The sequence below is a fragment of the Anolis sagrei genome, chromosome 1 (assembly GCF_037176765.1).
Source record: "Anolis sagrei isolate rAnoSag1 chromosome 1, rAnoSag1.mat, whole genome shotgun sequence".
NCBI lineage: Eukaryota > Metazoa > Chordata > Lepidosauria > Squamata > Dactyloidae > Anolis > Anolis sagrei.
The window spans coordinates 251,743,595-251,765,110 of record NC_090021.1 but is presented as its reverse complement, the minus strand read 5'-3'; the positions used below and the strand labels follow the sequence as shown (position 1 = coordinate 251,765,110).

The following is a 21,516-nucleotide window of genomic DNA, read 5'->3' as shown; positions in this document are numbered from 1 at the left end:
CCAAAAAGGAGATCTGTTCAGCTGGAATTTGGGCCATAATGAGGAAGATATTTCCAGCCCACTGCCCACCAGCAAGCAAGGTTGTGACAAGGAGTTGTGATTGGCTCCTGTTTCTGATGGTCTCTGTCTCACTGGAGGGAAAAGGCAGGCTGAAATTGTCATCTTTCTTGTACTCCAGTCAGTTGTGTGTCAGACATACCTTCAGACAGTATTTTTGCTCTTGGTATGTAATACACTGCGACTGGAGAGGTGAGAAATTCAATGTGGCCACAGTGTTAATAATTCTAATTGTGTGAAATTGAAAAGTACATGCATGATTGCCAAAAGCAGCTCTTTAGATAATACTCATGCCTGTAAGAGATGACATTCTATATTTCCGCTCAGTAACAGAAGTTTCTAATGTTTTGAAGCAGGGTCAGAATCATTCAGATGTCTTTTGACTGCAACTCTCAGTGTTTCTTACCAATGGCTATGCTGCCCAGGGCCACTCGAAGTTGTAGTCCAACATTTGAAAAGCTTTGTGATTCCCACTCCTGCTGAAGAGATTGAACATTGTCTTGCCTTAGGAGATTTCTCCTTGATTAAATGAGAATAAATTATATTTTTGTAGGCCAAATTAAGTCCCATCTTAGGGAAAAGGTGGGGTATGGATAAAATAATATGTTTATCTGTACCTCCATCAATTTTATATTCTCTGCTGCCCACAAAGTTGTATAGTTTTGTTAACTGCTATCTCTTCAGTGTATAGCTGCATGGCTGTGTATTCCTCTGGGGCATCTATTTCCAGTGCTCGGTACATTTCTTTACAGAATAATCTACACAGTTTGGTTGCATATGAAGTGACAACACTTTTACAAAAGCCTTGACAGATGCTATTAGTACTTTGACAAAAGGTTGTTTTATTCAGCCCGGTGATGGTTATATTAGTATAAGTGCTTGAAGGCTTTCCTGTGTGATAGAAGTTGTATATATGAGAAATATCAATATACAGTAGTGAATACACCAACAATGCCATCCAAAAATGTTAGTGCAGAAGTAAGACTTAAATGAGTTTGTGTGGATTATTCACAGGTAAATGCCTTCAAGCCTAGATCTATTTAATTGGCATAAATAACGTGCAGCAAGGGCTGTATACAGATGAATTATTGCACTTTAAGACTTCAAGCCTTGTCATTTCCATGGCACCTTTGTTATATATAAAAACCAGCATTTTAAAAACATATTCACAGCTTAGGTTTTTTTTTTCTCAACGCCCTCAAAACAGCTCAGAATATTTAAAGCATTAAATGCTGAAAAGCAATACAGCAATTAAAACAATATCTAGAACAGGGTTCTAGTTTTCCAGGCTGTATGGCCATGTTCTAGAAGTGTTTTTTCCTGATGTTTCGGCCACATCTATGGCAGGCGTCTTCAAAGCTTGTAAGGTCTGTTGGAAATGAGGCCAATGAGATTTATATATCTGGAATGTCCAGAGTGGGAGAAAGTCTGTTTGAGGCAACTGTGAATGTTGCAATTGGCCACCTTGATTACCCATTGAATGACCTTGCAGATTCAAAGCCTGGTTGATTCCATGCCTGGGTAAATCCTTTGTTGGGAGCTGTTATCTAGAACAATAAGACTTGTTCAATAGAAATGAAAAGAGGAGGGGATTTTATTATTTGGTTGTTCCTATTGGATAAAATCCTCTTTGAGTGATTAATTTTTTTTCTTAAAATGAATTTTGAGTATATAGTAACAATCTGTGAGTAGATAATTAATAACTGTTGTATGCATACATTCTAGATATTAAATTATTTCTGTATTATCTATTCACCTTCTTTACAAAAATGATTCTTCCCATTACAATTTTTATCCCCCCCCCCCTCCCAACCACATTTTCCTCTATATCTTCATGAATACACTTAATCTTTGTCCAATATCAATACTGGCTTCACCATCTTCTATCCATTTCATATACATCTCCCATTTCTCTTTAATTTCTTCTGTTTTACCCTCATGTGTACTTTCCCGAACTACACATGCTAAAATGGCCAATTGTATTTGCTCAAATAAATATTCTAGTTTTCCAAATGCCATTTTTTCATCTCTCCATCCCCAGGCTATGCTGCCATTCCTGCTAGGACCACTGCTTTGAATGAATCTTGATTCCTTGCACCCATGTTTTTGTTCCCTATTATTGCCATTAGCATAAATTCCATGTTTACTTGGATTGGTATTTTGAATAATTTCTTAATTTTTTATTATCTTTCCCCAAAAAAGTTGTTACATTTAGATATTCTCACCACATACGTGCATACCAATCTTTTTCTGTTCCCATGTTTGATAGCTTGGCTGGTGGATTGACTGAGTAGCTGAATTCATACCTTTCTCCCAGGGATGGGATCTAAGGCAGCTTTACTAAGATGCTGCCACTCACAACTCGACAACGGGAGGCAAGAGCAAGATGTTGCCTGTTGGTTTCAGTAGGTGCTGAGACTTAAAAGGGAAAATGGTAGTCATATATGAGATAGGGTCAGAGTATGTAAAAATAATAACCAGCACTTTTAATTTGTCCCAAAAATGAATCTTGAGTAAAACTGAATGGGTAACTTCAGGCAATCTGGTGTCAATGTTCCAGATTTATGGTAGTTTCCAAACACTTTCAAGAAGCTGTCCTGCATAAAGAATAGCAGTCCAACCCAAGACATGAATAGCCATGGCCAGTTGTGCTATCTATAGAAAGTGTGTAGTTTGGTACATCAGCTGGAGTTCTACAAAATCATTGCCATCACACTTGCTGCTTGATTGTTCAAGAGCAAGTCTAGTTCTAGAAACACCCTGAAGCTCTAAACCTAATTTTGGTGCATTGCAGTTACATTAAGAACAGGTGACATACTTCATTTGGGATCAGATTCCTTGTCTGAATTAAATTGGATCATATTCAGTTGGCTCTTGATTTCATACGATGATTCAGAACATCTGCTGTCTCTTTGAGCTTGGACAGAGCTGTGCAATGTAATGTCTGCATATTGATAGGAATCCAGGTTGATCTTTCTGATGACCTCTGCCATAGGGCTGTTGAAAAGCTATGCCATAAAAATGAAACCTTGAGAAATTCAATAGAAGCATATGGAACAACTAAAGTGACTGAACAAGTTGGTAATACTTGTTTAGTGAAGATTTGCCATTGACTTCCTCTGAGGCTGAGAGTGTGTGACTTGTTCAAAGTCACCCAGTGGTTTTCTGTGGCTGGGTGGGGATTGGAACCCTAGTCCAGAGGCTTCACCCAACACTCAAACTACTACACCACATTGGCCCCAAAGTATGCTTCCTTTGCTTCTATTATCATCACAATACACAGCACAGAAATGGCAAAAGTGTTGAAGGGTATCATGCCATCTTCTGCTGTAATCTTCCAGATGGCTTGCCCAGGAGAATTCTCATCTTCCCCCATGGTGTCCCATTTCTATTTTGCCAAGGACCTAAGAAGTCTAAAAGCATCAGATCATTTCTGAGTTTGAAAGCTAAGCAGGATCTGCCCTGGTTAGAACTTAGATGGGAGAGCACAAGTGAATTCCTGGTGCTGTGAGCTATATTTCAGAGGAAGGAAATGGCAGGATCATCTTTGACTTTTCCTTGCCAGAACAAAACCCCTTATGGTTTTATAGGTTCACTATAAGTTGCCACACACACACATGATCAGAAACCCATGGGAAGAGAGAGTCGGGATGGCAGCTTGGTTTTGATATATTATTATACCCTTACCACTTTTACAATTTTCCTACTTTCCCAATTTTTCATTTTTAAATAGTGTTGGAGGATTATTTTTAAAGTCAAACCTTAAATAACATTGGAAATGGATGCTCAGCGCTACTAAATCTTTGATAGCCAGATTCTCAAGCTGGACTTGAGTTTTATGACACAATCCATTGCCCCCACCCCCAAAATTATAGAATAAGCCATAAACACAAATGCTTGCAGAATTAAGACATGTATTGTGAATATTCACATAGTCTGTTCTGAATTTTCTGTATTTTGATATTTAACACACCTATGAGAAAAGCAACAGATCCAGCAAATGCTTCTGTATGGTTTTATTATTTTAAAAACCACCAAATGACCACAGTACATGTATTGGAGATATATAAATATGTTGCTGACTAACCATTATGTTTCTATCCCATAATTCTAATATTTGTTGCCATTATAGCTGCCGTGTGGGAGGAAGAAGCTAAACCAGAAAAGAGCAGATCTTATTGTGAACTACTTTGCATATTTCCAGTTGACTATAAATTTAGATCTGTCCTTGATACAATCCAACAGACACGGGAACTGGGAACTCAGGTAAGAAATGTTAGCTAAACAGAGGCTAATTGCAAAATAGTACACATCTTTTATTAATAGGAATTACCACGGGGGAACATGTTTAATAGATACTTTGTTAAGTCTATTTTGTAGCAGAATTCTAGAAAAAAAAGTGTTGCTATTAACATTTTAACACATGAAATTTTAGTATGATATTTTTTACTTCATTTCCTTTTGTAATATTTTAGATTTTCCTTGTTGACTTGGGAACTTTTTCTCCACTGGTAATCTTTTCTTTTGTGATTTTTCTTTGGTGACACTGCAGATTATTACCTGGGCTTTAACCAAATTCAGATTTGCAGTATATATTACATATGTTAGAAAGAAAAGAACCGATCTCATGTTCAGTCCTTGGCAGGATTTAATCTCATAATAAATAATTTAGCCAAGGGTTTCCGATCAGCTCAACTATATGAGGTTGGTAACCAAGGTTCTGAATTCTTGGGCACATTTTTGTTTCAGTGCTGGTTTCAGGGTTTTTATTTCAAATCATGCTTTAAATAGTCAGCTATTTTTTCATATCAAAATACAGAACACTGAAAAACAAGTTTTTATTTTAGATGAACTACTAGTATCATTTCCCACATGCAGCACAGTTCCTAGAAAATGATTTTGCACTTTGATGACTTCATTCTGAAATCTTCTTGCAATGCTGTTTCAAATTTCAGGACAAATTTGGATGGGATTTTTGAGTGTATATGTGGAACATCAAGGTAGAAATTGGCAGCTAGGAAATAATCCATGAGAGGAGTGAGATTTCAGCTTGTATCCATCTGCTTTTCAAAGATTGTTGATGGGTTTATGGTTCATTTGTGAGAATTATTTCCCTAGCAGTTCTCCTCTAAAATCCCAATAATATAGGAGGATTGAGGGAAATGTGATTTGATTTCTGTGGTTACAGATTAATATTCAGGTCTGGTCCAAATCATTTTTCTGCTTTAAGCAATGGAAATTTGGGCACTTCTCCCTTATTCCACATTCAGTATCTAACTGGGTTGACAGATGAATACTGCCAATAAAAGAACATCCTTCCATCACAGTGGAGGACAGCAGATCAATTTAAGGGAGAAAGATAGTTTGTATGGCACACACAGCTCTCTCCTCCAGCAGAGAAGCCTGAAATTGAACTCCATGGGGTTGCTGTTTTTGCCTTTCCACTTGAAAGTGCTGTCTTGTGGCTTAAATATAGGGTGAACTCGGTAAAGTGAATGTTTAGAAGTAGATAATAATCATCATCTTGATCATCTTTATTAATACCCTGCCCTATTTCCCCGAAGGGACTCGGAGCAGCTTACAACAATTAACAGATACAGAAAATAATATAAACAATAAACAAACAACAACAGTAAACAATTATCACCACATAAAACTAAAATTATATACTAATAAAACATTAATAAATAATAGCTGAAAAGTTATTTGTCCTCTAAGCATAATTTAAACCAGTCTGTTCCTGTTGTTAGAGTATCCAGCATTATGTTCTAATTGTCATTCGAGTTCTGTCCGATAATTACATAATACTCTAACCATGATCGAAAGCTTACTTAAATAGCCAGGTTTTTAATTCCTTCCTGAGTTAAAAGTGCTTATCTTATTTCCTTGGAGAGAGCATTCCAGAGTTGGGGGACCTCTACCAAGAAGGCCCTCTTCCTCGTCCCCATCAACCTCACTTGTGGTGGGATTGGGAGTAGGGCCTCCCCAGTTGATCTTAAGGTCCATGCAAGTTCATAGGGAGAGATGCGGTCACGTAAATAGGCAGGACCCGAGCCATATAGAGCTTTGTAGGTAATAACCTAGACTTTGAATTGGGCCTGGAAGCAAATCAGCAGTCAATGGAGCTGCTTTAAGACAGGGGTCGTATGTTCCCCACAATCCATCCCTGTAAGCTGTCTGGCTGTAGATCTTTGCACTATTTGAAGCTTCCGGGCCATCTTCAAAGGCAGCCCCACATACAGTACATTGCAATAATCCATACAAGATGTAACTCAGGCATGGACCAACATGGGCAAGTCTGGCTTTTCGAGGTATGGTCGCAGCTGGTGCACATGTTTTAATTGTGCGAAGGCCCTCCCGGCCACCGCCGACACCTGGCTTCAAGCATCAGCACTGAGTCCAGGAGGTCCTCCAGATGTGGACCTGTGTCCTCAGGGGAAGTGTAATCCCGTTGAGCACAGATTGCCTCAGTCTTGCCTGGATTTAGCTTCAATTTGTTAGACCTGATCCAGCTCATCACAGCTGTCAGGCCCTGGCTTGCGGTGGAAATGAGTAATAGAATTGTGTGTCATTTGGACATCGAACTCCAAAACTCTGGAATTATCAGATAATTTACTGAATACAGATGAAAATAACTACTTTCCCAATTCTTTATACATAGGAACCAAGTCCATGTCAGAGATAGGGATGAGAAAAATTCATTATTTTGTTTGAAACCTGTACACATTTCTCCACTGTCCAAAAATTGCACTTTACCATTTCACAGAACAAGAGATAGAGAATGGGTATTGTGCTATTGGTACAACATATTTGCTTATTTAAAAAAACACAACCTTGGAAATATAGCAAAATATTTAATTAGGCATATGGTTAATTTTATTTGAGAAAGATGTGTCCATTAAAAGTGATAAAGCATAGTCCAATCAAAGTGAAGTTCATTTACATGCAGTATAAATTTTTGAGACATCACCTGCCCTATGAATCATTATAGGAGATGGAAAGAGAAGGGCACAGACTGTAGCGATGAGAAGTGAGTATGTAAGAAGGAGAGGTAACGGAGAATTTCATATCCCTCCTAACAACCCTCTGCACTTCTCTGATAAGGTGTATATCTTATGAAAATGAAAGTGACAGATACAGAGCAAAAGAAAAGATAAACCCATAGGAAGCAATAAACATCTCAGGGATTAAAAAAACCTTTCCTATGGATATGCAAGATTGTATTGAAATAGGTCAGTACTAAACTGTCACAGTTTTCCACACATTTCCATAATATCAGATATGCACTAAAACACTGGCAATCACACTGAGCCTTTTACAATGCATGAGCCATTAAACAGATGACTTTTTTTCTATTTTTCCAGGTTTTTGCACAATACATAAAAGCTAGGAAAAGCTGTAATGCCATGGACAAGTTCCCTACCTTCAGCGACCCCTATATTGGACCAATGTCCAGACTTTGCTACAGGGATCCTTTCGATAGCTTTCCTTTGTATCCGGAGGCCTCCAACCCATTTCCTGGCCCTGAAGATTTCTCTCTGCTTCCATTAACGCCAGAGCAACTGCCTGCTGAATATTCCTACACTAATCCTTGCAGTTTCCCATTTCAAGCATCCTGTGGGAATTTTGGAAGATGTGAATACTCCTGCAACCCTGCTTTCATCAGAAAGAGAAATGAAAGGGAGAGACAGAGGGTTAAGTGTGTCAATGAAGGATATGCCAAACTCAGGCATCACCTACCTGCTGAGTATTTGGAGAAACGGCTCAGCAAAGTTGAAACACTCCGAGCTGCAATTAAATACATCAAGTACCTCCAATCTGTACTACACAATGATTCAGATGGAAATAGTAGGGGAGCTCACCAGTCCTCCCAAGACAGCTCCAGTCAAATCCCAAACATCTCATAGTCTGATCCAGGACAAATCCAGTGACTCCATATTTATCTTGCATGTAAGGATTAAATAATATATACTTGGAAGACTTAATTTCAGCACATATGGGAACAAAATGAATGTTGCTACAATGTCTAGAAGTTTCAAAAGACTGGGGAAAAATCCAAAATATGTTCAATAATATGTAGGAATTATTGCTGAAAGTTTGATGGAAGGCAACACAATGTACACCTCAAGCGATATACGTCAAATAAAGGAAAAATTAATAAAGGAATATTTTGCTCCTTATTAAACATATTTCAAAAAAAGTCACAGTTTCAATAAGGTTGCTGAATATTTGCCTAGAACATAAAAAATAGTAAGATTTACTTAGCTGTACCTTTAAAAAGTATGTAAAATGTACAGACTCTCAAAATATCAATAGTAAGCTTGTTGAATATGGACCTCTTTATTTAGGAACTTTTTTAATGCCTCATTCATAGAATTATAGAATACTAGAGTTGGAAGATGCCACGTGGGTTATCTATCTAGTCCAACCTCCTGCTATGCAGGAAAAGCACAATCAAAGCTCCCCAACAGATGGCCATCCATGTAAGGACTTCATCGCACTAGAGCATGGATCCACTTTAAATCCAGTTTCTGCCTCCTACAGAATTCTGGGGCTTGTAGTTTAGGGAGGGGCCTTGCAACTGCTGAGCCAGACAGGACCTGGGCCTCACTAAAGTGCAACATCCATAATTATGCAGGAGGCAGAAACTGGATTGAAAGTAGATCCATGTTCTAATGTAATGAGGCTGAAAAGCCTCCAAGGAAAGAACCTCCATGGCACTCCGAGGCAGAGAGTTCCACTGTTGAACAGCTCTCACCGTCAGGAAGTTTTCCTAATGTCCAGGAAGAACACAACAAAGGTCTACTTTTAAACATGGTGGTATTTAAATGTACTCATGGCAAGTAAAAAAAAACCCAATTAACTATACTTTATAGCACAGAAGAAAGCAAGACTCTGTATATTTTCTCGAGAGAATAAATGTCAACATAGACCACAAAATAACATCCTGACACCCTCTCAGCAGTTTCTATCTTTTCAGCATGCTGAAGAAACAATGGACACCAAGTAGGATGAAAATTGGGTTCTGGGGAAATCTGGCCCATTGAGCACCACTTGGTGAGGCATTAAAAGCTCTCTGCAGTGCCACTTCCTAAACTACAAATCTCAGAATTCCATAGGAAGTTGTTGTGGTAAACTAAGTGAGATCATAGCACCATAACTGAGTAACGTGCAAGGGGTTCAAGACGTGTCATCTGTATTTTTATGGTGAATAAAATATTGCTCAAAATTATACTCTACAGAGGAATACCCCCCCCCCCCCCCCCCAATTATCTGAGGCCCTCTTTCATTCTCTTTGTTTCACTGTTTGGTTGGTGCCAGTAGCTTTGGAAGTAAGGTGTGACTGAGATAATGCTTTAGTGCTGATATTATACACCCCTCCATGTTTCTGTTTGCTCACACACATTTGCTCTGCTGTCAGGCTTTAATTCCTGTTAGCAATGGCTCTATGGTAACCTACTTAGTAACAGAAAACATCAGCTTGTTCAAACTCCCCGTAGCAGTGGAGAAGGACAATGCTGTTAAAGCCGATCCTAGTTAGCGATCCCAACATCTAGAGCTACAAACTCTGGTGAGTTTTTTAAAATTATATTTTCAGTTTCTGAAGCATCACACACAAGTCTAACTGAAAAGCTTTGAGTCATGATCGATTATTTTCATGTATGAGACTATCCTTCTGGTAACAAATGGATTTTAAACACAGCAGATGCATTTCTGAGAATATTTTTTTAGGTTCTGTAGCTTTTCCACAATATCAAACTTCTTGCAGGTGGTGGAATAAGTGAAGAATATACTGAGGCAGCTGTGCTGTTTTGTGTTTGTATTTCAAGACCTGTCTGCTGATTACAATATGTAATATAATGGGCTGCTATTTAACAGATTGCGAATCAATATAAATAATTGGATATTTCACTAACACTCCTTTGTGGAAAATTGCGACAAAATGTGTAAAAGAAATGCTAGTCCTATCTTTATAGTGAAGGCAAAGGATTTAAAGATGTAATATTAGGCTTCTTACATTGAAAATAGGAGATTTTGAGCAAAACTGGATTGCGTTATAATGCACTTTTGGTTAAAGCCAATACTTGCTACCCTGGTGCCCTCCTGACAAGTTGTCCAAGAATCTCCATCATTCTCAGATAGTGAGTCCAGAACATCCTGAAAGGCTGGTTTGATTGGCAGGTTGAAGCAAAGTTTTTTTTAGTGATGAATCCTGATAGCCTGTTTATTTAATTTGGCTCCAGTTTTTGGATACATTCATAGATACTGCTAAAGATAATAATAACTTTATTCTTGTATCCCACCACCATCTCCCCGAAGGGACTTGGGGTGGCTTACACAAGACTCAAGGTAACTAAAACCAAAACATCAAATACAATATACAATTGGTGTGTTGCTGTAGTGGGAGGAAATTAGTGAATCTGTTTTCACTTAAACAAAAGCTAGCTCACATTTGATTTAGTTTGTTCACAGACTGGGTGGCATGAAGGCTTGGACATCTCCAAATATCAAAGAACTATATACTTTATTATGTGTGTGCGTGTGCGCATACACGCACACACACACACATGCATAAGTGTGTGTATCAGCTGCATGACAACTGGTCAATTTGTCTTGAAATAAAGTGTTAATTCTACTCAGAATCCTTGTGGTGACATATGCTGGCATGTTTTTTTTTTCCTGGCACAGCAGAATGAGGTATGCAATACCTCCTTACACAATAGCTCTCTTGTGCAACTGCAGCTTGAAGATATGAGGGTTCACCCCCCCCCCCCCAATGACCAATTGTCTGGCGTTAGTTGTTCAGGCAGGAAGAAAGGATAACCATTAAATACACATATATACACTGATCTCAAGCATGTTCAGTGGAAGGCAATTACTGTTCCTTTTTCTCATCTGCAACTGCAACCAGGCTATGGCTGAAGGCAACTCCAATCAATGAAACTCTGGTCAGAAGCCCAGCAGAAGAATGCTTGTGGAGCTGTACACTTTGCAAGCAACCAAGTCATATTCTGACCACTTAAAACAGGCTTCCCCAACCAATAGCTATACTATACTGGCTAGGGATTTGGGCCCTGATGATTGCACAGTTAGTACAAGGGTACTAGTTAGATTTTCTCAAGGAACAACTTCTCAGTCCATTTCTCATTCTTAGGAAAGTCTTTAAAGTTTATTGCAGAAAACCATTACAACAAACAAGTCCAATCTTGTCAGAAGAGTGCTCTCTCAGCTGCCATCTCCTTTTAAAGCCCGACACACCATATCAAATCCAATTGCGTAAATCCTTGAAGCAACACAAAATTCTTTTTGCTGGCATGACTGCTAAATCTTCAAGCGTCTGTAGTGTGCTGTTACATTGCATGTCTTCCCCTTGACAGCCACAGAATAATTTTCTTGTCACTTGTCAGTTCAGAGCTCAGTGATTTCCTTTTTATGAAAAGCTGTGTATGAAAAAGCATGAGTAGGTGTTGAACTGATCAAAATATTTCTTCATTAGAAATTATTTTATTATCTCAAAGGAAAGTCTCTTCCCAAGCCTATTTGGACAATTGAAACATAGGTAGAGAAGGGAAACCACAGTGGAAAATATGTTTTCCCATAATGGATGTTCAATTCTTTGAAAGGGATCTTCAAATGTTTATCAGCAACCACAGAGCACATCTAGAGCAGCCTGATACTCCTTTAATTGTCATGGTTCTATCCTATACAACCCTGGGATTTGTTGTTGTGTGAGGTCATTTGCTCATTTTCCTAAAATCCAGTATAACACCAGGGCCCCCTGGTGGCACAGCATGTTGAACCACTGAGCTGATGAACTTGCTGACTAGAAGGTTGGTGGTTCGAATCCGGGGAGCGGGGTGAGCTCCCGCTGTTAGCCCCAGCTTCTGCCAACCTAGCCGTTCAAAAACATGCAAATGTGAGTAGATCAATAGCTACCATTTCTATGGGAAGGTAACGGTGCTCCATGCAGTCATGCTGGCCACTTGACCTTGGAGGTGTCTATGGACAATGCTGGCTCTTTGACTTAGAAATGGGGATGAGTACCACTCCCCAGAATCGGACATGACTATTTTATTTATTTATTTATTTATTTACAGCTTTTATATTCCGCCCTTCTCACCCCACAGAGGACTCAGGGCGGATTACAGTGTACACATATATGGCAAACATTCAATGCCAATTTTTGACATACAAACATATACAGACATACACAGAGGCTATTTAATTTTTTCTGGCAGCCAGGGGAGCTGTCGCTTTCATCGTCCATCTGCGATGCTGATGAAGCACTTCCGCATTCCCCGCATGCTTCCCCGCTGGAATGCTTTGCTGGAGTCTTCTTTATGGCCTCATAAATCAGTTAATTTAGCCTTCCCACACTTTAAGGTGGTACCTAATTTTCCTACTTGACAGATGCAACTGTCTTTCGGGTTGCAAAGGTCGACAACAGGCTACACACAATTGGTTGGAAACCCACTCCAACCCGGGCTGGCTTCGAACTCATGACCTTTTGGTCAGAATGATCTTAATGCAGCTGACACTTGGCCACAATCCCGGTGCAGACTTAATGTCAGGGGAAACTTTTACTAACTCTCTGATAGAACATGATAGGTGCCATAGGAAGCTATAAATCCCAGATTCCATAGGATATAAACAGAGCTTTTTAATTGCTACCAAAGTGCTTAACACCTGGAGAGGGAAGAGAATTACCCCTAAAGGGGTACATAACAATTCAGACAATCCAGACTTAGACAACAATCTAAGTGCCATGTTCTGCACTATCTATGCCAGGCATGAGCAAACTTCGGCCCTCCAGGTATTTTGGACTTCACTTCCTGGAATTCCTAACAGCCAGTAGGGTGTTAGGAATTGTGGAAGTTGAAATTCAAAACACCCAGAGGGCCGAAGTTTGCCCATACCTGATCTTTGCCATTCTCAAGGGCAATACCATTTAGAGCACATTGCAGTAATCTAGGTGGGATGTTGGCAGTACTAAAACTATATGAAATATCTAACGAACCTCATATTTTGGTTTTATTAGGGAAGTGCTTCTGAAGGAATGGGTGACTTCACGTGGTCCTCTTTGCCATGCCACCATCCCTGCTTTGTGACACCAGGGGCTGCCCAATCTGCTCATGGACGCTTCATCGGCCATCCCACTTACATCTGCGGTCATTCTGTCCTAACACATCCTACTTGTTTTGTTAGACCACACATCTCAACAAGGTAGTAAAAAGTGTATCTGGGAATTCAAAACCGACAGAATAAGCAAACAATAGTGTAAACACTAATAAGAAAAGGCTCCACACTGAAATGCTAGCTCCCATATGTGAATTTATTCCAGCGTTCAATGGTGGAAGTTTTCTCAGGGAGGAAATCTCTCTGGGTTGTTTTCTTTTTTTCAGATGGAGAGGGTATTGGTCATGGAAAAGCACTGGGATGGAAGGATGTATTTCTGCTGCATGTAACTTTTTACATCTGAATCAGAGATCTAGTTGTTGAAGACTGATGGCTTTCTTGTCATTCATGGCTAGTCTTTACTTTAACCCCTTTCATTTAATTCAAAGATGTTCATGTCTCAGCTCCTGCTCTCATGTCCGTGAAACAACATGTGAGGCCATAAAGAATTTGAAAGAATCGTTGTATACTGCTGATGTTCCTGTTCTGGCAAGAAGGGAAACCGATGGCTATTATTACCAAGGCACAATAATAAAAGGCATAGAGGTTAGTCATTTCATGATTTTGTGTGTGGTGTAGATCATATAGTGATTCCATATGTAGATTGTATTGTGTTTTCTCATGTAATTTGTTCCCATATTGCTGACATCCCAAACTTCTTGGATTTGCTGCAACCACTGCAGTTGTGCCATAGAAGAGAGAGTGCCAACGGATAACTGTATTCAAATGCCTTCTTTTCTAGCACAGTTGTACTCATGGTAGTACAACAAGTAGCTACACTATTGGTAGACATTACTGTGTTTAGTCACGATGCTTGTACATGAGGTCTTGAATGTACAATAGCCTAACTTACCCATAGAATGTATAGGGTGTCTAGACACTGGTGACAGCCACTTGTAATCATCTCATTTCCCCCCCCCCCCCAATAATTCTTCCATCTTTTCCCTTACCAGAAGCAAAAGCCGTAAAGAAAAGACAGAGTTGAGAACATGCTACATGTTCTCAACCTTTAAGCACTCACCAGGATGGGTAAACTTCTGGAGTGCACTTAGCCATTAGGAAAATGTAATAAATTCACATGAAGTATTTATTTTGGAGTTTTCTTTTCCACACAAAGAATGACGGCATTGTGTTGTGGAAGGCTTTCATGGCTGGAATCACTGGGTTGCTGTGAGTTTTCTAGGCTGTATGGCCATGTTCCAGAAGCATTCTCTTCTGACATTTCACCCACATCTATGGCAGGAATCCTCAGATGTTGTGAAGTCTGTTGAAAACTAGGCAAGGGAGGTTTGTGTGTCTGTGGAATGTCCAGGCTGGGAGAAAGAACTGTTGTCTGCTTGAGGCAAGTGTGAATGTTGCAATTGGCTACCTTATTAGCATTGAATGGCCTTTCAGCTTCAAAGATTGGCTACTTCCTGCCTAAGGTAATCCTTTGTTGGGTGTTGTTAGTTGGCCTGGATTGTTTCATGCCTGGAATTCCCCAGTTTTTTTAGTGTTGTTCTTTATTTACTGTCCTGATTTTAAAAATTTTAAATACTGGTAGCATGAAATAGGCATAATACTTGATTTGGAGTCACCATAAGGTGAATATGACTGGATGACACACAACAGTAAGGTTAGGGATGAGAGCTAAGTCTGTCAGAGTGATGTCTGAGGGTTAGTTTGTTGTGTTTTGGAGAGTTAGTCTGAGATAAAATTTGTTAGAGTCAAAATTAGTTGGGATGTGAATGGGAGAGAAAGTGAGAGAGATGAGATGTATTTAGTAATATTTTTTTGTTATTTTAACTTTATGTTTAATAATCCCCCCATCTGGAATTATATGTCTTTTGTCCAGGAATGCTTCAGAAATGATATTGGAAAACTTACATTCAGAGACATCAAGGATTAATCAAGGATTAATCAATTAATCAAAGATGCTGATATCTGATGAGAACATAAAGTCTTAATAGGAACCATGAGGGCATCTAGGATGGCTCCATGGTGATGAGACAAGAGGAAGTTCATAAATTGGTGGCAGAAATGGGAATAAGTGGAAGCCCTCACATTCAGTGGCAGAGATAGGATAGAGAAGAAGACGACAGTGGTTGGGATAAATGGAAAACCCCACAAAGGTCAATAGAATATCAGTCTGAACATGAAGGCAGTAATCATACTATTACTTTTTTTAGATGCATTGGTTTTCCAACATGCCATCAGTATTTGCCTTGTTTGTACTTCATCTTGAACCAGTCAGTTTATATTGAGAGTTAAGACTGCAATCTTGTGTATGATCATTCCCACTCAAGCTAGTGGGTGTTACGTAGTCCCTATTTCAATATATGGCTGTGAACTGGACAGTGAAAAGAGAAGACAGGAATAAACCCAATTCATTTGAGATGTGGTGGTGGAGAAGATCTCTGCAGATACTGTGAAGTGCTAAAAGGACAAATAAATGAGTTCTAGAAGAAGAGCCCCTAGTGGCACAGTGAGTTAAACTGCTGAACTGCAGGACTTGCTGACCAAAAGGTTGGTGGTTCAAATCTGGGGAACGGAGTGAGGTCCTGCTGTTAGCCCCAGCTTCTGCCAACCTAGCAGTTTGAAAAAAAACAACACATATATGAGTGGATCAACAGATACTGCTCCAGCAGAAAGGTAACAGTGTTCCATGCAGTCATGCTAGCCACATGACCTTGGAGGTGTCTATGAACAACGGCTTAGAAATGGAGATGAGCACCAACTCCTAGAATCGGACATGACTAGACGTAATGTCAAGGGAAAACCTTTACCTTTACCTAGAAGAAATCAGGCCTGGACACCTCCTTGAAGCCAAGATGACTATCATACATTGGCATTATTATGAGAAGAGATGACTCACTGGAAAGCATGACAGCACTTGGTAAAGTAGAGGGCAACTTGAAAAGAGGCAAACTGAAATACAGATGCATAGGATCAATCTGCAAGACATGAGCAGTATAGGCTGTATTGAATATAGGGTGACTTGGAAGTCCCACATTCATAGGGTCACCATAAGCCAAAATTGACCTGTTAGCACTTAATAACAGGAAGAAAAGATTGTGATGATCATCTATTTCCTTGCTAGAGCAGGGTCTTTTAAAAATACCTATGCCACAAGTCTTTGGGAATTTCAGCAATTTGGGGAGTATCCCAACAGACATTGTGAATAGACTAATGAACAGTATTATTGCAGGAAACATGTCAGTGTGTTTATATATATATACTTTACAATACTAGGCTTCTGTGCACAGGATCATCAGTCCTCAATTCATTCAATGTTAGCACTTGAAACTTCAAAAACAAATATTTGATGTTTTTCCTTTTAATTCAAGTGAATGAACCAAAAAGTTGTTTGTTCACCAACGTCACTGAAAGACTGACAGTTCTGAAATGCCTGGTGTTTCGCATGTGATTGGAGTGACTCTGGAATGAATCCAGATGATGTCTTTGTGGCACTTGATTCTTGTCACTGCCTACAGCAGTGTTGGAAATAAACACTCGCATTTTGAAATGCTGAAGTAAAACAGGCACTTTTACCCCAGCTATATGTATTTACTCCATGTGTAAAAGAGTGTAAAAAAGGCCAGACTATTGGTGATCCAGAAGGTGGAAGGTAAAAGGAAGAGGGGCCGACCAAGGGCAAGATGGATGGATGGCATCCTTGAAGTGACTGGACTGACCTTGAAGGAGCTGGGGGTGGTGACGGCCGACAGGGAGCTCTGGCGTGGGCTGGTCCGTGAGGTCACGAAGAGTCGGAGACGACTGAACGAATGAACAACAAATTGGTGATCACTGGAGGGTGGACAATGAACAGAAATGAGGGTGATGAGTAAAAACCTCCAGTTTTTGGGTTAGATCAGGAACATTATACAAATCAGTCATTTATATATGGACTTCATCAATCATCCAGGTTATATAAATAGATAATCCATATCTCATGTCTTCCATGCAGATAACTGGACAAGGACAAGACACATAGCAGAACAGAGAGAAGGATGAACATACTATATTGTGTCTCGAGTATCAAATGATTTAGTTGAGATACGTTCAAATTACTGGGATTTTTTAGACCAGCAGGAATAGTAGAAACACACCTGGTTCACACCTGGAATGCATATATTTACGGTGTTTACATTCTCTAAGTAACTTTGGATGCCAAAACGGAATTTCTAAATGCTCAAACAAAGTTTTAAGTTAGCCAGTGTGGTGTAGTGCTTTGCGCATTGGCCTAGGGCCCCAGAAAACTAGTGTTCAAATCCACACTCAGCTCATGGAAACCCTGTAAGTGACCTTAAGTAAGTCACACTATCTCAACCTCAGATGAAGGCAAAGACAAACGTCTTCTGTACAAATCCTGCCAAGAAAGCTCTATGGTAAGATCGCCTTAAGGGTGACATAAGACAGAAACAAAGACATGCAACAACAACGAAGGCTAGAAATTTGGGGACTGAAGGAAAATGGGTGTGGGAGGAACAATCCACCCCATTACAGTTCATCCTCTGAGCGTACCTCTCTCTTTCTCTACCTAGAGTGAAAGCCCTTTTCTAGCAATTTAATAGGAAACATAATTTTCCTAGCCATCCCATAAATGACAGAATGTTCTGATTTTAAGTTCAGCTGAATCTAAAGGAACAAGCGCCTACAATGTTCTTTTGTATTCTTGTATCATTACTGGTGTCCTGTAATTTCTCTCCATCATCAGCCTTAATATCTAATCATTTTAAGCTGTCACAGAACAAAGTGTTAAGTTACTACAGAAACTGGCTTTTTATGTTCATCCTTTTTATTTCCAACATCAGGGTGAGATGAGAAAATTCCTGGTACAATTTAACAGGCCATTTGCAGTGGGTGAAGAAGACATAATGAGTGTGCAAGAAACAGCCAGTACTGACATCCTTGAATGTGTGACTGGAATGAAGCACTCCATCCTGCCAGGTGACAAAGTGTTGGCACCTTGGGAACCAGAGCAGAAAAGATACGGGCCTGGCACAGTCCTCCAAGGCATGGAGACTAGGGATCCTCTGAGAGGTAAATCTCCTATGATTACTGTGCAAATTACATCCAAGAAATACAGGTGAGTATCCCTTATCTGGAGGGCCCTCTAGTGGCACAGTGGGTTAAACTGCTGAGCTGCTGAACTTGCTGACTGAAAGGTTGGTGGTTTGAATCTGGGGAGTGGGGTGAGCTCCCTCTATTAGCCCCAGCTTCTGCCAATCTAGCAGTTTGAAATGTGAGTGGATTAATAGGTGCCACTTCTGTGGGAAGGTAATGGCGCTCCATGCAGTCATGCCGGCCACATGACCTTGGAGGTGTCTAAGGACAATGCCAGCTCTTCAGCTTAGAAATGAGGATGAGCACTACTCCCTAGAGTTGGACACGATTAGACTTAATGTCAAGGGAAACCTTTACCTTTACTATCTCTTATCTGAAATGCTTGAGATCAGAAGTGTTTGGGATTTCAGTGTTTTCCACATTTTGTAATACATGTATTTTTAATAATTGTGCTTGAAATAAAATATATGTACACCACAAAGGAAAACCATAATTATCTCAACCACCCGTGCAGACAATTTGAGATGTTGGAATATTTTAGATTTTGGAATTCTGAATAAGGGATATTTAACCTTTATAAGGCAGTTATCTGCGTACTTTGCCAAGCTTCTTTTCCTATTTCCCCCCAAAAGCTGTTTAAGATTATCAGCCTTTTTATCCTGGTTTTCCTTATCTGGAAATACAATTTACCCATAACAGACCACAGTCCTGTTTCTTTTATTTCTTATGGCTGACCCTCAGGCCCCTTGGGTCTAGATGTCTTAAAATCTAGGTCCCAAACACTGCCTCAGAGAAACAGTGGGTCCTATAAAAATGGAACGATGCTTGCATTTAGAAAATCTGCACCTTCTCTAGTCTGTATAAGGAATGCCCAACTCTATACGCAGTTTCACCCTCAAGCAGCACTGAGCGTCGGTCCTCATTAAACTCCTTAGTAATAATTCTCATTAAAAATTGAGGGACAGGCTTTTAAAGACTTATACAAGAGGAGTCTTTTTCCTACTGCTGATGAACTCTGTTTTCTCCTTTCCTTTTCTGCCTTCACATGATCCCTGTCTTTGGATCTGAGTCCAAAGCACAGAGAGTCAGGCTGTGTGGACCTGAGAGGAGTGACATGCCAACCATCTAGGGCCCTTTCATACTGTGCAGCTATCACACTACGATCCCACTTTAACTGCTGTGGCTACATCCTACGTTATTCTGGGGTTTGTAGTTTAGCACTGGAGAAGCATTTAGAGATTTGATTTTTCATAATGATTGAATTTGCTGCCTTCATTGCTTTCCTACACTTGACCAAAAAAAAAAAAACATGTTCTCTCTAGGCATTTGCCAGTCAGAATTGACCATAGAATTGCACTCATGGACCTACAAATGCCTAAAGAAGTGTACTCTCAGATAATTTTTAAAATAAGTTTTATTTAGATTTATGGTTTTATATTTCATGGGAACCCTGCATTTCTATCACCACAAATGTGGAGGGACCACTAAACATTGATTAGTAATAGAAGCTTTGCTTGAGGAGAACAGTGGTAATGAAATGTAGTTTATATGTGTTTTTTTCAACAGAGAGAGAAGATGAAAAAATTACAGTCAGCTTTTGGAATGGCAAGAAAGCCAAAGTCCCATTGGGCGTAGCCTTGTGGATTCCACCCCACCAGTGGGAGAGGATTGTAGAGATGATCCACATGCCCCACACTACCAGGAAAAAAATGGAAGGGCAGCTCCGCAGGGCTAACTGTTATGCTTGGCCTCATTCCATATCACCCTGTACATATCCGTGCACTTTGGGTGACCTCCAAAGGTTTCACTGCTCACATTGCTCTTGTTTATATCCTTATCCTAGCTGCTTCCGAAACACATGCTCACAACGTGGATATACACAGTATGTTTCCTGCTGCTCCCCTAAGTATAGGAGAAGCTGGTGGCAGCCCCCTTCAGCTGAATTAGCCAAGGAAGAAATCAGTAGCAGACCCACCACACAATTATTAGCAGTGGAAGGTTCTCCTAAAGCAGAGTCTGCTATTGCTGTGCCTGACTCTTCTTCAAGCTCTTCAGCTACCCAAACTGATTGGAAAGCATCTTTGACAATGGTAGATCATGCCGTGAACACAGATTATACCCTATTTGATAAGCCCACGGTACAGGAAGTCAAAAGGCCAGACTGGAAATACTGGAAGAGAAGTCACCCAAGCTCCCCATATAAGAGCCAAGGTACACAACACTTGATGAAACTTAATCAAAGTTAGAATGTCATCTGATAAGGCAGTGGTTCTCAACATTCCTAAAGCTGCGACTCCTTAACACAGTTCCTCATGTTGTGGTGACCTCCTTCCAAAACATCATTTTTGTTGCTACTTCATTACTGTAATTTTGCTACTGTAGTGAATCTTAATGTAAATATCTGATATCCAGAATTATTTTTCATTCACTAGATCAAATTGGGCACAAATACCTGATACGCTCAAATTTGAATATTGGTGGGGTTGGGGCGGGGGGGGGGGATTGGTTTTGTTATTTGGAAGTTGTAGTTGCTGGGATTTATAGTTCACCTGAAATCAAAGAGAATTATGAACCACACCAACAATAGAATTGGGCCAAACTTCCCACACAGAACCCCCACGACCAACAGAAAATACTGTGTTTCCTGATGGTCTTTGGTGACCCCTCTGACACCCCCTCATGACCCCCCAGGGGTACCAATCCCCAGATTGAGAAACACTGTGATAGGGGTGATTAGCTATATTCAGAGTCCTTCTTCTGCCAAAAACATCACAGAGAATAACATATTTCAGAATTGATATTTAGTCCTTTACCAAAATGCAGAGAGAACACAAGGGGAAATAGATATGCAGCAACATATTACATTGTCTATTACAAAGTAACAATATATCGTGGAATATATTGGAATATATTGCTGCCAGTGACAAATAGATGAAATGGCAGGTTTAAAAAGGAGTATTTTAATACACTCAAGATTGTTTCAAACTTTTGCGAGGCTATTTGTAACTCATGGTAAGTATTATGCTATTGTCTGTAGGATCCAATGTTTTCAGCAGCTGCAGCAGAAAGGAAAGAACTGGATCCAAAATAGTTCCACATATGGATACACCGCCAATCACGCTATTAAACCAGAGTGCCATATTTGAAACCATTTAACAGTATCCTCGAAACAAACTTAAAGTGAAGAAAATCTTGACCCAGGAAGGTACAAAACCATCACCATGGGGAGGGTATTGA

At 39.8% G+C, this 21,516-nt stretch overlaps 2 protein-coding genes across 2 annotated transcripts; both read left to right on the top strand.

Annotated features, from left to right (window-relative positions):
• Positions 1–4,143: 4,143 nt before the first annotated feature.
• ASCL3 (achaete-scute family bHLH transcription factor 3) lies at positions 4,144–8,214 on the top strand (the record flags this gene model as incomplete). The annotated part of the gene is made up of 2 exons (XM_060754899.2): positions 4,144–4,323; positions 7,422–8,214. Coding segments are annotated over 2 exons (723 nt in total), but the record flags the coding sequence as incomplete, so codon positions are not given.
• A 1,291-nt stretch (positions 8,215–9,505) lies between these two features.
• On the top strand, positions 9,506–21,516 carry C1H11orf16 (chromosome 1 C11orf16 homolog). Its single transcript, XM_067466758.1, is given in 6 exon segments — positions 9,506–9,628; positions 13,097–13,281; positions 13,623–13,779; positions 18,027–18,255; positions 19,846–20,490; positions 21,317–21,516. Coding segments are annotated over 6 exon segments (1,539 nt in total).